Below are 15,816 nucleotides of genomic sequence, written 5' to 3' on the forward strand. Positions count from 1 at the left end.
ACTGCAACCTAACGTTTCTCGGCTGCTCAGCTGAAATACTGTGAAGGTATACAGTAATGCTATATGGGGCAAAGCCAAGTGCTTTTGCAAAGCAGAAGAGGGTACTGAACATCAGAAAAATTTTCAATTCCAGAAAAGCTCGGTATTTTTATTACAATATGTCAAAGTGTGTTTTGGAAAAACCATCTTCCCAGTATTAATAAGGATTATATGTAAAGGCGTTCAATGGACAAATGTCAGGAAAACACTAGGTTAAACAAAAATTAACAATTTTTTTTAACTGCAGAATTTCCCAGAGCTTTTAATATAATGCATACCATGAATCTCCAAGACTAATGGACAAGTGCATAGCACTTTTCAAATTTGCATGACTATCTAACCCTTTTTACGGGAACCATCTCAACACACCAGTGTTCCACAGGACATAAACCAAACCCAACCCACTGCCATCCAGCAGATTCAGACTCATAGCGACCCTACAGGACAGAGTAGAGCTGTCTCGTAGGCTTTCTAAGGCTGTAATCTTTACGGAAGCAGACAGCCACATCTTTCTCCCACAGAGTAGCTGGTAGTTTTGAACTGCCGACCTTTCGGTTACCAGCCAAGCACTTTAACCACTGTGCCACATATTCCTCCTAGACTTCTATTATTTGCTTGAATACAAAACCAAAACTTTTGCTAAAAGAGAAACTTTTTTTCACCTAAACACAACCGTGTATTGGTAAATGTAACCCTCTTATAGGTTGTCTAATCCAGCACTTTCCAGAAGGCCATATGTGTACCTCATCAGGACAGAGAATGAACTTCCAAGTTTGTAGAAGTCAAATACTCCTTTGTCTTGGGTACAGATAAGCAGTAATGACAGGCAGAAACTTCTCCCTTACTGGTCCACCAGCATGGTTTCCTTGTCCTCTGGGCCAACCAGAATGAAAAGCCTTGTCATGCATCATTCTGTTATTCACCAGTCACTGAATCCCAAACATCTTTTAGCTCATTCATAGAAAAGACCTTGAAAATTAAGAGGCAGCAATCACCTGAAATGGAATGTATAAGAGAAAAACAGTAACATTAAGTTGGCTAAGATGTAGAGTGAGACCATGCAGAGAGAGGAATGGTTACAGAATTTAAGTCCAGTACTACTTTTATAGGGCTTAAATGAGTATGAATTGAGCTGTTTCAACAAAAGAATGCAACGCTGGAAGTGCTCAATCATCTACGCCAAGAAATCTGGAAGACAGCTACCTGGCCAACCGACTGGAAGAGATCCATACTTGTGCCCATTCCAAAGAAAGGTGATCAAACAGAATGTGGAAATTATCAACCAGTATCATTAATATCACATGCAAGAAAGATTCTGCTTAACTCAAAAGCTGTTGCAGCAGAACATCAACAGGGAACTTCGAGAAATTCAAGCCAGATTCAGAAGAGGACGTGGACTGAGGAATACCATTGCTTATGTCAGATGGATCCTGGCTGAAAGCGAAGAATATCAGAGAGATGTTTATCTGTGTTTTAGTGACTATGCAAAGGCATTCGACTGTCTGGATCATATCAACTTATGGATAATGCAAAGAATGAGAATTCCAGAACACTTTATTGAGCTCATGAGGAACCTGTATACAGATCACTGTTCAAAAAGAACAAGGGGATAGGACATGGTTTAAAATCAGGAAAGGTGTGCTTCAGGGTTGTATCCTTTCACCATACTTATTAAATCTGTATGCTGAGCAAATAATCCAAGAAACTGGACTATATGAAGAAGAAAAGTACACCAGGATTGAAGGAAGACTCGTTAACAACCCATAATATGCAGATGACACAACCTTGTTGCTAAACGCGAAGGGAACTTAAAGCATTTACTGACAAAGATCAAAAACAAAAATCCTCACAACTGGACCAGTCATCAACATCATGATAAACGGAGAAAACGCTGAAGTTGCCAAGGATTTCATTTTACTTGGATCCACAATCAATAACCATGGAAGTAGCAGTCAAAAAATCAAATGACATATTGCACTGGGCAAATCTGCTGCAAAAGACCTCTTTAAAGTGTTAAAAAGCAAAGATGTCACTTTGAGGACTAAGGTGTGCTTGATCCAAGCCATGATGTTTTCAATCACCTCACATGCATGCAAATGCTGGACAACAAATAAGGAAGACTGAAGAACTGATGCCTCTGAATTATGCTGTCGGTGAAGAATACTGAGTATACCACAGACTGCCAGAATGAACAAAGCTGTCTTGGAAGAAGTACAGCCAGAATGTTCCTTAGAAGCAAAATCTCATCTCTCATACTTTGGATGTTATCAGGAGGGACCAGTCCCTGGAGAAGGACATCATGCTTGGTATAGGGTCAGCGAAAAAGAGGAAGACCCTCAAAGAGATGGACTGACACAGTGGCTGCAATCATGGGCTCAAGCACAGCAATGATTGAGAGGATGGTGCAGGACCGGGCAGTGTTTCGTTCTGCTGTACATAGCGTCACTATGAGTTGGAACCGACTTGACAGCAGCCAACAACAACATACGAATATTAGAAATGATCTGTTAGAAACTGTGGTAACGGCAATGAGTCCTGCACCTGTCCTTGTGTCTTCCCTCACAGCTGGCAGGAAGGATTACAAAGCACGGCAAATACCTTGCATGGCCCAAGACCGGTGGCAGTCTTGGCAGCAGTGAGTGATGTATCTGTCTATGGATTGGATTTAGTAGTTCATTTTGGAACTCTTTATTAGATTCGATAAGCACTTGGCCACGCCCACTGTAAGCTGCAGGCACGCGTGATGGCTTCTGCCATCTCAGAGCTGCTCCCCGGACCAGCCAGACCAGAGGCTGAAGTTCATGTGTGCTCCACTAGAGACACCACGGAGGCGGTCCCTCACATGTAGGGAGAGAACAGAACCTTTCTCTGTGAGGCTGTTGGGGTGCCTCCTCAATGGACAAGTTAACGGTGAACAACATGGCATCTACGTGGCATATGATAAACTGAGACCACTCAAAGTTTCTTCCCCCATGGCTGTGATATCATAAAATTCTAAAATACTTCAAGAAATTCCTGATGTTTTTTCCACCATAAGGTGGCTTGTTTCATAGCCCCAGCATCCTGCAAAAGTAGCCTGAACAGCTCACGTAGACCTTTATCTGATCCTCACCCTCCCACCCTTTGCAGGAATAAGGTTACTTACAGGAAACTCAGATTCTCCAAAAGGTACACACTGGTGAGTAAGGGGTGTCTCTAACAGCTCTAGATCTGGCAAGGGGACGGACACCCGTTGTAGTCCAAACTCACCCACCTTCACACAGCTTTGTAGAACAGGGACATCAACAGCGAGTCTACACATAAAGAACACGCAGGGACAGGCAGGAGCAGGATCAGTCTGTCTGTGCGTAGGCAATGGTGCCCTGACTACTGACCCATACACACTCTTCAGTTCCCTTCAGTTATCCCCAACTCAGCTCTTAAGCAGTAGATTTTTCCCGCAGAGAGCTCAGATGTGATGTAGCAGTGACAGTACTACATGTCAACACTGGGAATGGTTTCTCATCAAGTTAAACTGCACACAGTACTTTAAAGAACAACAAGTTTATTACTCCCACTCAGTAGTTCCTGGGGGCTTTGACGTTAAATCATACATAACTCGAGAAATACCAGGAATCTTCTTAATCTCAGTGACCATCTTTAGCACCACCTGTTATAAAACAAAGATCATGAGTAGAAGAGCAAGAACTACTGCACGTCAAACAGTCCTAGAGGGCTCATGTTTGCAATAAAAATTAAAACGCGATGTAGTTCCACTATTGTCCTCTGTGTGTGGGGGACAGTCTCTGATTAATCGTATGTCGTGAGCCTACATAAGAGACATTAATGACTTCAACTCAGCACTGCTCGACAGGTGGTCTGCAAACAGGCACCTGCCGGTGAGCTGCGTTTGTTACTACCCCACGACAAGTTACACACAAAGAATGCGCAAGACGCTTAGAAGCTATTATAGCAACCTGACACGGCTGTGGCATTCAAACATGCGATTTTATGTGTTTAGGCCAATGCTTCTCAAACTGTCTGTAGCTTCAACATACGACTCTGAGGCCATACTAAACACTGTCAAGTGTACAGGAAGGCAGGAAGGCCGGGCACTTGGCTGGCCAGAGATGTGGCAAGTTTGAGCCTGAGGGACGGCAGACTCTAAGCAGTGTTCTCCAATCCAGCTATAACCAGAGCCTTGCACCAGAGAACTGGAGCAGTGGGCCAACCAATAAAGCCTCGCTCTGATTTCTATTTGGTATTACGTAAAAAGTGCCTTTTGTGCAGTAGAGGGTGGAGGGGGAGCAGAAAGAGGGGAGATCATGGTCAAAAACGTAATCGTTAGGCAGAGCATTCAGCTACTCGTGGATGAGTAATGCCATAATGCCGTCAAATCTCATCTCTATTTTTAATGAACTCTTCTTCACTCCTAGGGTTTTCTTCTTCACTCAGGATATATTATTTATAAATTAGAGATTGGCAGGATTAGATAAAATTACAGATTACAGCTGGTTACTCTCCACACAGTAAGCAGACACTTGGAGTACAGTCAATGCAAGGCTTTGTCTGCTACAGCGTGTTAAACGGGAAATAAGAGCCCATCTCACGAATAGAGCACCAGAAATACCAACACTGTCACAGTCTGTTTCACTGACCATATCATAAAATGTACTACGTAACAGAAGCGTGCATCAGAAAGAAATGCCAAGTTACCTCCACAGGGATCTCATTGCCAGGCGTCGCAGGTATACCGGTCATGAAATCACTAGTGATGAAGGTTCGAATAACCACAGATCTCTGGCACGACGGCTGCTTCTGAAGTGGGTCCCGATCAAAATGTAACGGTGTCAGAATCACTGGCATCTGGCTGATCTTCCCAGAATACCCTAGAGAAAGGAAGTCTGCATGTAGAGCCAATCACAGAAAAGCAGTCTAACCCAGCTTCAACGTAACTCTCAGACAGCATCTAAAGCTTCACACACACCACAGTTAGGACTGTTGTCATGCACAGATTCCAGCTACTCCAACAGCACCATACGCAGACGCAATCACAGATACAAGTGACAGAATTAGACATCTGCAGCGATACGCTACAGGGATGTGAGATAAATCAAAGCCACCTCGGCCACCAAACGCTCAGCCACAGGCCTGAAGGGGCCCACTTAAGCACCATTAAAGTTATAGGAGTTACGCCTTACTAGGCTTCAAGGAGCAACAATACTCTGTTCAAAGTTTTTGATAAATAATTCAAAGGAAAAACTGTAATATTTTTAAAGGAAAAAAGTTTAATTGCTTTATGTCCATGTTTTTTTTAAAAACAGGCTCTTCTAGATCCCTAAATCTCAATAACCATTAAACTGAGAGAGAGAACCACAATCGTGACTGATGTACTGACAGAATCTCCCCTTAAAGCCACACTGCAGACAAGAGCACACTGCACCGCCAAGTTCTACTGCCTGCGTCAGGCCTTTCACCGTGTGGCTCTGTAAAGGAGTGCCATCAATTACGTAGACTGCTCATTAAAATATTTTCCATCCATGCCGAGGCGGCTTTTTGGTAACTAGGTTTTGTTTGTATTTGTGTGGGGTAGGGATTGGAAGGTAAGAGACGAAGGGGGAAAACAAAGAAAACAGAAAAAGACAGGATTATGTTTTACATTGTTGCTGTTAGTTGTTGTCGAGTCAGTTCCTACTCACAGTGACCCTGTGTACAACAGAACATAACACCGCCTGGTCCTACACCATCCTCACAATCATTGTTATGCTTCAGCCCATTGTTGCAGCCACTGTGACAATCCCATCTCATTGATGGTCTTCCTCTTTTTCACTAAGGTTCTACTTTACCAAGCATGATGTCCTTCTCCAAGGACTGGTCCCCTCCTGATAATATGTCCAAAGTATGTGAGACAAAGTCTCACCATCCTTGCTTCTAAGGAGCATTCTGGCTATACTTCTTCCAAGACATATTTGTTTGTTCTTCTGGCAATCCTTGATATATTCAGTATTCTTCGCCAACACCATAATTCAAATGCATCATTCTTCTTTGTTCTTCCTTATTCATTGTGCAGCTTTCACATGTATACAAGGTGACTGAAAATACCATGGCTCGGGTCAGGTGCACCTGAGTCCTCAAAGCGACATCTTTCCTTTTCAAAACTTTAAAGAGTCTTTTGCGGCAGATTTACTCAACGCAGTACATCATTTGATTTCTTGACTGTTGCTTCCATCAACATCGTGGATCCAAGTAAAACGAAATCCTTGACAACTTCAATATTTTCTCCGTTTATCAGGATGTTGCTTATTGGTCCAGCAGTGAGGACTGCAGAGTGGCCTCTCTAGGTCTCTGCAGACAGGCTCTGGGAAGGTGGGAAGGTGCAACGGTGCTCTGCTTCCACACTTTGGTCATTTGAAAGCAATGCCTAAGCAGCTCATCTTTCTCCTCATGAGGACGGCATTTTGAGAGTGTGAGAAAGATCAGTGTGCCTTCGAAAATTTTCCTATTCACCAGGTTACAGAGAAGTCACCAGCCTAAGACCCAACCATGATGACCCAAGTGGAAGGGGAAAAAAAAGGTAATTTTCCTAACCTGAAGCATCATATTCTCGAGTCTCACCTTTCCCTACGATTCCAATAAGACCCAGGGTGCACTGTGCTGGTCGTTAAAAAAAGTAGTATGTTCCATATTGGACTAAAATTAAAAGCCTCTAGCTCACAAAAATAAAGCCTGAAGCTATGTGCTTGAAGGTAGTTCCATACCCAGAAACACACAAAAAAGACAAAAGCCGTAATGTTCTATACGGCCTTTCAAGGTATAACTTAGCTTGCAAGGCATTTTAAGGTGCTTGTCTACTAACCAAAAGGTTGGCAGTTCAAACCCACTGGCGGCTCCGTGACAGAAAGATGTGGCAGTCAGCTTTCGTAGAGATTTACAGCCTTGGAAACCCCAGGAGGTCACCATGAGTTGGAGTCAACTCGACGGAGGTTTTATGTTTGTTTTTGATGCAAGGCATTTTAACAGGGCTGGTGGGAGAGAGGGGAGCTGCATGCAGCAGGGGAAGGGAGGCAGACCAAGGACACCACACATGCTTGAATACAGTGTTCATGTATACGTATGTACACTATCTTCAGGAGAGTCATCACCATGCTTTCTAAAATGCACTCAACACATATATAACATACATTGTTGAAATGGGCATCGAGTTCTTCAAAGGGAAGGGATACATTTTATCTAGATGGCAGCACTGGAGAACCATTCATAGAATTAAATACTAAAAGCATGCGCATGTAAAATCATAGGCCGCAGCCCTCTGCCAGGAGTCACATGCCACGCTTCCAGACCCATCAAAGCGGCAGCATAAACAAGACGAGCAACTCACCCGACTCCCTGAGAATGTTATGGGCCTCAAAGTCAGCTTGGCGTAAGGTGCTGAGCACCCCTGTTGTCAAGAACGTAGGCGTGACATCTGTGGGCGGCTCCTTCACGGGTGGGCCGAATATATAGACAACTCTAAGGGGCAATGAGAACCATAAAGAAGGTACATTTTAGCACGAGAAGCAGGGCACGCAGAGTAACAACATCCTTTCCGTTTATTCTCAGGCTCCTCTTCAGTCCAGTTTAACTCCGCAAGTGGGTAGGACAGGATACAACCTACAGGAAGGTCTATGTTCTGTGAAGTTTCCTCGAAGGTTGTCCTCTGGAACACCAGTGTCTCAGAATATGCAATATATGTGGTTACCACAACCTCTTTTCACGTAAGTCTGTGGAAACACTAAGTTAAACAAATAAATGGGTTCCTTCATGACAAGACTTAAGAAACTGTGACATGTTAGTATGTACTGGAAATCTCCAAGGTGAGCCTGCAGTGAATTTCCCAAACTTAATTGAATACTCAATCTATTTTTCACTTTGGGAAACACTTCCCCCAAAGAAAGAGTCTCATCTCCATCTGACTAAATAGGACGTGGAATCCTGCTACCTCCTTTCAAAAGGCGTGACTGACTACCGACATAAGCTGACGAGTGAAGGACATGAGGACACACGGTAAGTGTTCACAGAAAGTCGGGTTCGGAACCTAACCTGAGGAAATCAGGATCAGACGATTACAACAAATTTAACTCAAGGCGTATCTTGCCACGGGTTTGAGGGGACTTTATTCCACCACCCTCACCCAGAAAGCAGGAGGCCACCAGGCAGACAGATGAGTGGCACCTAACTCTCTCCCTTCCAACTCCAGTTGGCAGGCAACTGTCCCGTTCAGGTAGCCCTGTCTTTAGTAAAGAAAATAAATCTCCCCTGGTAACTATCACTTCAGTTAAAAACAAAATAAAACAAAGGATACGCAAGCACACAAACACCTATGCAAGTACACATCAATGGTGAAGTTTAACAATGTTTTTTTCTTAGTGTGAAAGAAAACAGTATCAGACCCAAACTGCCACCACCACCTCCTACTTCACTGCCTACTCCCCAAACACACCCCAGAAAGGGCAAGGTTTTTATCCCATGCATAGAAAGTAAGTCACACTTTTGAACAGTTCACTTTCTAGATCTCACAAACAAACCTTACAAGAGAAAGCAATTAGGTAAGAGAATGTCACGTACCTGCTCTTTTTGCCTTATTATTTCTTACAAACAAGAGTGACCACTAGAGTGTACAGGGACAAACCACCTTTCACACTATACAGAACAGTAAAACTGAAACAGTCCCTCCTCATACAAAGATCCCAACACGTAAACTACTAAAAAAAAAAAAAAATCTGCAAAAATGGGAAAATATTTTTAAATTCCATTATTTCCCAAAAAGGACTCTGACTAAGATATCTGAAGACAACCAAGACTCTTTTAAGGGCTTACTAGGGTCATACTAAAACATCTAGTTTCTTATTTGTTGGCCGTAAGGCTTCTCTTCCCCCGCTCCGCTTCTTGGGAGAAGAAGGAAGGGGTTAGTAAGCATAGAAAATTCAACAAACACAAGACAGGAAGAGAAACTAGCATATAAAACGTGAGAGATCAAGTTTATACTTGGATGAGTACCCTCTGGCAAAAGAAAAAGAGAGAAGAAACTGTAAGAATGTTAGGAAATGAAAACCACTCATGGTACAGTAAAAGTGGAGTCAAAATCAGGGAAATTTTTGGTGTAATCTATAAAATTTATTTGGTTATTAGCATTCTTCAGAAGATGAATTACGAACCACTGTTTTTAACCAAGACCATTATCTCCATTCAAGACAGACAATTACAAATGTATCATTATTTAGGACACTAACAGTTTGCTCTTTTCAGTGTATTAAAGGTGCTTCTGTATTAGGGGAGCCCTGATGGCGCACTGGTTAAGAGCTGAGCTGCTAACCAAAAGGTCAGCAGCTCGAGTCCACCAGCTGCCCCCTGGGAACCCTGTGGGGGCAGTTCTACTCTGTCCTACAGGTTGCTGTGAGTCAGAATGGACTTGACTTGGTTATTTTTTTTCTTTGTGTATCTGAGAACCTTACATTCACTTGAGCAAGCCCTAATGGCTGCATCTTGGAAGTCATCAAGTGAACGCTTCCACACACCTGTCTCCAGCACACCTCACCCCTCCTCCCTGTGGCAAGAACACACCTGTTGATGTTGTGGCACATGCGAGGGATGAGCCTTGCCAGGAAGAGAAGAGACTCCCAGTCGATCTCATCTTTACTGGAGATCCCACACACGTAGCTGTAGGAGCGGCAGTCGCCCTGAAACACAGATACAACAAATACAACACACACACAAGTACATCCGTTGCTTTTACGGCCTTTACTGAAGGTAAGATGGGCTGGAAAATATTTTGTGCACGGTGACGCCATTAAGAGTAATTTTTTGTCTTTTTGAATAGAAACGTAGTGTCTGAATAAAAATACACACTGGGTCGTCCTTGCCCAATGATATAAATGAATGCCATATTAAATCCTACCAGATCAGTTCAGACATAAAGAAAATGTCATGGTAAATTCAAGAATGTATTCAATACACGCCAGAAGCCCACTGAAGTTTCCTTCCTAATACCTGCCCAACTATAGACAGGCAGCATGCGTGACTCGGCAGACAAGACCTGCCTGTATTTACTGTGTGGAAAAAGCATTCTTAAGGGGGGGACTGAAAAACAATCCCATGAAGGTTTACTTATCAATTTCTTTAAAAATGAGCTAAAAAAATTTAAAACTAAGTTAATAAAACTGGTGGTATTTTTTAATCCAATATATTCACTTTAATAAGCCCAGATAAAAATCATAATTAGTATAGCAATAAAGTTTATTCCTTAATAAAGTAAACCGTACTTGTAAAAAAAAAAAAAAAAAACTCAAAACACACCACATTTAAAAGGTAATTACTCCTGTCCTTAGTCTCTAAGTTTTATGTGTGCGCCTCCAAAAACACTTTAAAAAGAAACAAAATCTGCTTATTAAAGTCAATCAAACTAAACTTAAAAGCAATTTAAAAAGTAACAGTCATTAGATTTCATTACCTAGAATGTCAGGGACTGAGAATAAGGTAATTCAGAGTATTTGAATACTAACTGAAGGGCGTCTATCAGTATTTGTTCACCAGTATTTTAGACGGGCATGCTCTTTAATTCAGGAAATCATCCTACAGAAATACACGAGTGACTGCTCAACCAGAGAGGACCTTCCTTGCTGAAATGCCTGTGATACTGAAAAGCCTGGAACCGTTCAGTCAACGACGGCACAGCCCCAAGTGCAGTTAAAAACAACAGCCTACCGCAGTGGTGTGGGAAAGTAAGATGTGCGTGATCTTCAGGGAAAACAAAAACGGGGAACAGTAATGTGCATCTATAGTCAACCCCCTTTTGTTTCTTTTTAAAGTGTTTCTGGAGGTGCACACATGAAACTTAACTAGAGACTACGAACAGGGGGAATTACTTTTTAAATGTAATACATTTTGACTTTTTTTTTAACAAGTACAATTTACTCCAGTATTAAGAAAATAAACTTCATTGCTATACTAATTATGATTTTTGTCTGGGCTCGGAAGGGTCTCAGCTTCAAAGGCCAAAGAGACTAAAGTTAGGTATCTCAGAACAAAAGAAACTTTTATTTTGGTGGGAAGAGTAGTGGAGTCTGAATATGTTTCATTTTTTAAAAAGAAACCACATACTCAACAAATTTTATTACCTGAAACATAAATTTATCAGACCCGTTATGCATAACACTTCATTAAAAGCGGCGGTGGGGGGCACTTAGTTTAATTCAATTCTGTGCCTAGGAGTTCCCATACACAGTTGGAAATTCTCTATAATAGATCCACTTACAATTAAGAAAACTTTTAAAAGTAAAGTAACCTGTCTGTGTCTCTATTTTTATACAGTAGGGTAGTATCTAAGGAGCCTGCTGGTCAGCTCTCAGCTGCGAACTGCAAGGCCGACAGCTCGAACCCACCAGCTCTTTGGGAGAAAGGCGTGGCAGTCTGCTCCTGTGAGGATTACAGCCTAGGAGACCCTATGGGGCAGGTTCTACTCGGTCCTACATGGTCACTGTGAGCAGAGGTGACCTGACAGCAAACAGCAACAGGGTAATATCTACCTGTAAATATCGCAGCAAATATAAAAATGAATGTATATATATGATAAATGAGATTACTCAAAACCACCGAGGAAAGAAAACATTTCTACGATTCTAAGAAGAGTTATTTCAATAGTGATTTTAAAGCAGCCTTGCATGTAAGACTGTACGCAGCCTTTAAAAGAATGGGAGGATGAGTTCTGTAGCCAAAATACCTGGCTTTATTGTTTTCATGAACTAAGATGTTTCAGTTTAATTTAAAAGTAACAATGAATTATTCTCTTGTTTTATTTAAGGACAGATCTACATGCATTCAGGAAACAGGAACTTAAACTGTACAACTCCAATCCATATATTTAGGAAAAAAATATACTTACTAAGTTTTAAGCTTTTAAAAAAGTAAAGCGTAACTTTGCATACGTGATTCCACTTTTAAGAGGCCACTAGAGACACATCATACCACTGAGTTGAATTATACCTTTCCTAATTTCCATTTAACTATAAGCTCTAAATAACAGAAAAGAAACCTTAGTCTTCTCTATCCACCCAAGCTTTTTCCCAGAAAGTCACTTGAGGATGATATAAACACAAGAAAACTTAATGCAATCATTTTATAAGCAGCATTTTAAAAGTGGGAAGTACATCACTCCCACATGCTTTTACAATTGGAAAGACAGCTATAAATACAAGAATGTTGGTTATACATCATCACAGTGAAGAGAAAGAACATATTGAAGACGCAGAGAACACTGATACAGGGAACACACAAGCTGAGAACAAAACCTACATGGTGTAAGGTATTCATTTGGGGGCTTTACTGCAGTTAAAGACTTCTAAAGCCACCGTATATTTCACAGACCGGAAGATAATTAAAGACGTGCTTTCTTGGTACCTGCTCCTCCCGGCAGATGCAAACAGGCCAACTCCACAGCGAATGCTTCTTTTCATTTTTACTTTTGGTTAGAGTTGACGTACGTTCCAAAACTAGAAAATCTCAGTCTGGATATTTAGTTCCTACAACCTTACTTGCTCCTTAAACATTCTAGAAAATACTGCCTTTTACTTTTCTCGACCTGACGTCTACGCTTCTGTATTTCACTTTCCTACATCAGCCACCTGCATACCCATCATTCCTATTGCATGATTGGTGGAACGTGCCAAGTGCAAACTGTTACGTCCCAGGTCAGCACATTCACACAGCTCACCTGCACGCCCACAGTTTTAATCGGCAGCAAGAAGGCGTTCAGTGAATGCAGGCTGGTAATTTGCATCAGCTTCTCCTGGTCCTCTTCCGTTGTACAGGCTTTGACTCTTTGTAACAGGGTATGTGGCTGAGAAAACCAAAGAGACATTCCTTCAGATGTCAAGAAACAAGGTATTCACTCTTTCAGCATCTATCAATTACGCACTCTGTGTGTCTACACTTACTGGTTTACAGCAGTAGATCATATTTCACATTTACGTGATCTGTACGTGCTATGCAGTATACCAGAAATTCATTCATGAGGGCTAGGGCTGTGACGAGGTTAGAAAATCCCAGGATGAGAGCCACAGACCAGATCTACGCACATCAGGGCTTTCACCCTCTCTCACTAGCAACAGGATGCCTCAGCTGGATCACACCTTCTCCCTATCTCTAATACTACTTTTGGTCACAGAGTCAATTCTGGCCGAAATAAATACAGCTCCACCAGCTCCCCTTTTTGGTTTGTCATTTGCCTAGTATGTTTTATAATTCTTTTAATTTAGTTCTGTCCCTAGGTATTAGAAATCTCTTGTAAACAGGCTTTCTCATTTTTTAACTTAGTTTGACAATCTATGTCTTATTTTGGGTTAATGATATGGCTGGATCTCATTCTCCTATCTTACTCTATACTTCTATTTGCCTCACTTTTTATGGCTTATTTCTTGCTGTATACTCAACTGGTGATTTCCCTCAGCTCACTTCTTTCTCCTTTACCAAGTCTGAAGTGAAACCATTTATTTCTATTCTTTTAGTAGTTCCCCTTAAGTGTTAACGGGAGAGAGTCAATCTCTGTCCCCCCTGCAAACAGCAAAAGCATCTTTGAGTATTTTAACTCCAATCAACCTCCATTCTGGCTTATGTGTTCCATTCTGGTTTACGTGCCCCACTCTGGCTTATGTGCCAGGCTGAGAACCGCTGCTTTTAGTTTCTTATGTAAGGAATTGTTAGTAGTAAGTTCTATTTATCTGAAAGTGTCTTTATTTTGCCCTGGTTCTCAAAAAGGAAGTTTAGTCAGAAATCTAATAGCCATCGACCGTTATTTTCTCTTGGCACTGGAAAGTCTTCCGGTGTTTCCTGTTGCTTTCAGAGTAACAGACCTTCCTTTCAGGTGATCCATCTTTTTTCTGGGGCTGCTCTGTCCTTGGCAGTCCGCGGTTTCACTAAGGTACGCCTACTGGGCCTCCAATGCTTTTCCTTTATCCTGCTTGGGATGTGTTATGTTTCCTGAACCTGTGGCATCATGTCTTCCACCAGTTTGAAGAAACTCAAATATTTTGCCTATTATCTCCTTCTGGACATACGCTGGAGTTGACTTCCTCACTCTCTTCTCCACCTCCATGTCTCTTAGCCTCTTCTATCCATATTTTCTCTTTGCTGCTTTGTTTCAATTTCTAGATAATTGGTTTACATCAGTCCTCAAATTCACTAATTCTCTCTTTAGCTGTTTTTATCTCTAGGACTCAGTTGTTTTCTTTTTCAAATCTGCCTGGGCTTTTAGTCTCTCACACTTTATTCTTATTATCAACAGCTTTTTATTTCTATTCACTTCATGTTCTCTATCTGCTAGTTCTAGTATCTGAAGTCTCTAGGGTCTGGTTCTACTGGTGTTTCCACTAACTCTCATTTGTGGTACACTAGTTCTATACCTGTTTTGTAATTTTTTCTTGTTAAGTTCACATTTATTAGAACTCTGTTATGAAAATTCTTTGTGGCCAGATGCAGGCACCCCAGAGAAAATTTACATTGCTTCTATCCTGGCTCATGGAGAAGCACTTTCAACCCAGGTCCTTCACGTTAAAACTCTTAGCTTACAGTTTATTCAGATCATGCACATTACGAATTTAGGCCGCAAATCACAGAAGGGCTGGGAGACTCTTCCACACAGTCTCAGTTTGGAGCCACAGTGTTGCTGAGTGTGAAGCTGTCTGACCCAATTCCCAGCCTTTCTTGGACCTGAGGTCTCCTGTCTAGACACCTGTGTTATGAACGGAACGGGTAAAACCAAAGCTCTAGGCTATATGATTGGCTCCTGCCCTCAGAACAGCAGACAGCTTCAGCTTCCAGTTCATTTCTGCCTTAAAAGACTTCCCTTACTTTCCCGTAATACATATGGAAGTGTTTTAAAATGCTTTACCGAATTTTTTGAGGGAATTCGGGATATCCAGTCTGTTATGTGGCTGGAAATAGACACCTGTGTTTTAAAGTCTGTTGACTACTTTCGTGATAATCATTTCAAAAGCTAAATTATTCAGAGTTTTGAAATAATGAAACCCTAATAAATTAACTGTAAATACTAGAGTGAAACAAGAATCCAGTCAATATTTTGAACTGACTAGCCATGTCTTCTTAAAGCTCCTATAATGTATAATTATAAGTTCAATGCAAATTATAACCTTTTTAACACTTGCAGAAAAATCAGCTACAATTTTCAAAATATTGTTGGTTTCAGGAAAGTCCTTACAAATATAAGGTTCTTCAGCACATATTACTCTGATTGCCAGGCCAGGACCTAAAGATAAGAAAAACAGTGGTATTTAATATAAATGTTATATTTGATACAAAACTTAAATATAAAAATGCTGGTATTTCCAAAATATAAAATCCTTCCAAAAATTAAAATCAATCTGCCAACATAGTTGAAAGTTTCTTAAAGTGTTTAATTTTGAACATAGCAATTAGTTTCCCATCCGATGCACCATTTTTTTTTAGAATGCTTCAATTCTATCAGGATCAGTGATTTCTATCTCCTGCTTTTGACAGTGCATGTCCTGTCACAGATTCTCCAATCACTATCTGTAATTCACAGTATGTTAAAGTTTTTATTAAGGAATTCTCTGACATACACAAAGGTAAAGAGGATGGTATAACTAACCACCTTTTATCCCTCACCCAGCTTGAACTACTATCTGATTTTAGGAAAAGTAGAATGCTCTTTTAAAAAAAAAAAAGAGAGAGAGAAAGAAACCAAAGAATAATATAAGAGTGTTTTAATTTCAACAAATATGAACTGGT

The 15,816-nt window shown here is 41.2% G+C and overlaps 1 protein-coding gene across 2 annotated transcripts in view; it reads right to left on the minus strand.

Moving 5' to 3' along the window:
• Window positions 1-203: 203 nt before the first annotated feature.
• GMPS (guanine monophosphate synthase) overlaps window positions 204-15,816 on the minus strand; it is a 59,280-nt gene continuing 43,667 nt past the window's right edge. The window contains exons 11-16 of one of the 2 annotated variants that reach the window (XM_049867262.1): window positions 15,198-15,313; window positions 12,764-12,889; window positions 9,619-9,734; window positions 7,397-7,527; window positions 4,735-4,907; window positions 204-3,688 (exon numbers count right to left, since the gene is read on the minus strand). In XM_049867262.1, the coding sequence (XP_049723219.1) occupies window positions 3,587-3,688; window positions 4,735-4,907; window positions 7,397-7,527; window positions 9,619-9,734; window positions 12,764-12,889; window positions 15,198-15,313 (764 nt within the window). In that variant the 3' untranslated portion in view covers window positions 204-3,586. The remainder of the gene's footprint in view (window positions 3,689-4,734; window positions 4,908-7,396; window positions 7,528-9,618; window positions 9,735-12,763; window positions 12,890-15,197; window positions 15,314-15,816) is intronic. The other variant, XM_049867263.1, reaches the window with a different exon arrangement.

This window comes from Elephas maximus, chromosome 23 (assembly GCF_024166365.1).
Source record: "Elephas maximus indicus isolate mEleMax1 chromosome 23, mEleMax1 primary haplotype, whole genome shotgun sequence".
Classification (NCBI taxonomy): domain Eukaryota; kingdom Metazoa; phylum Chordata; class Mammalia; order Proboscidea; family Elephantidae; genus Elephas; species Elephas maximus.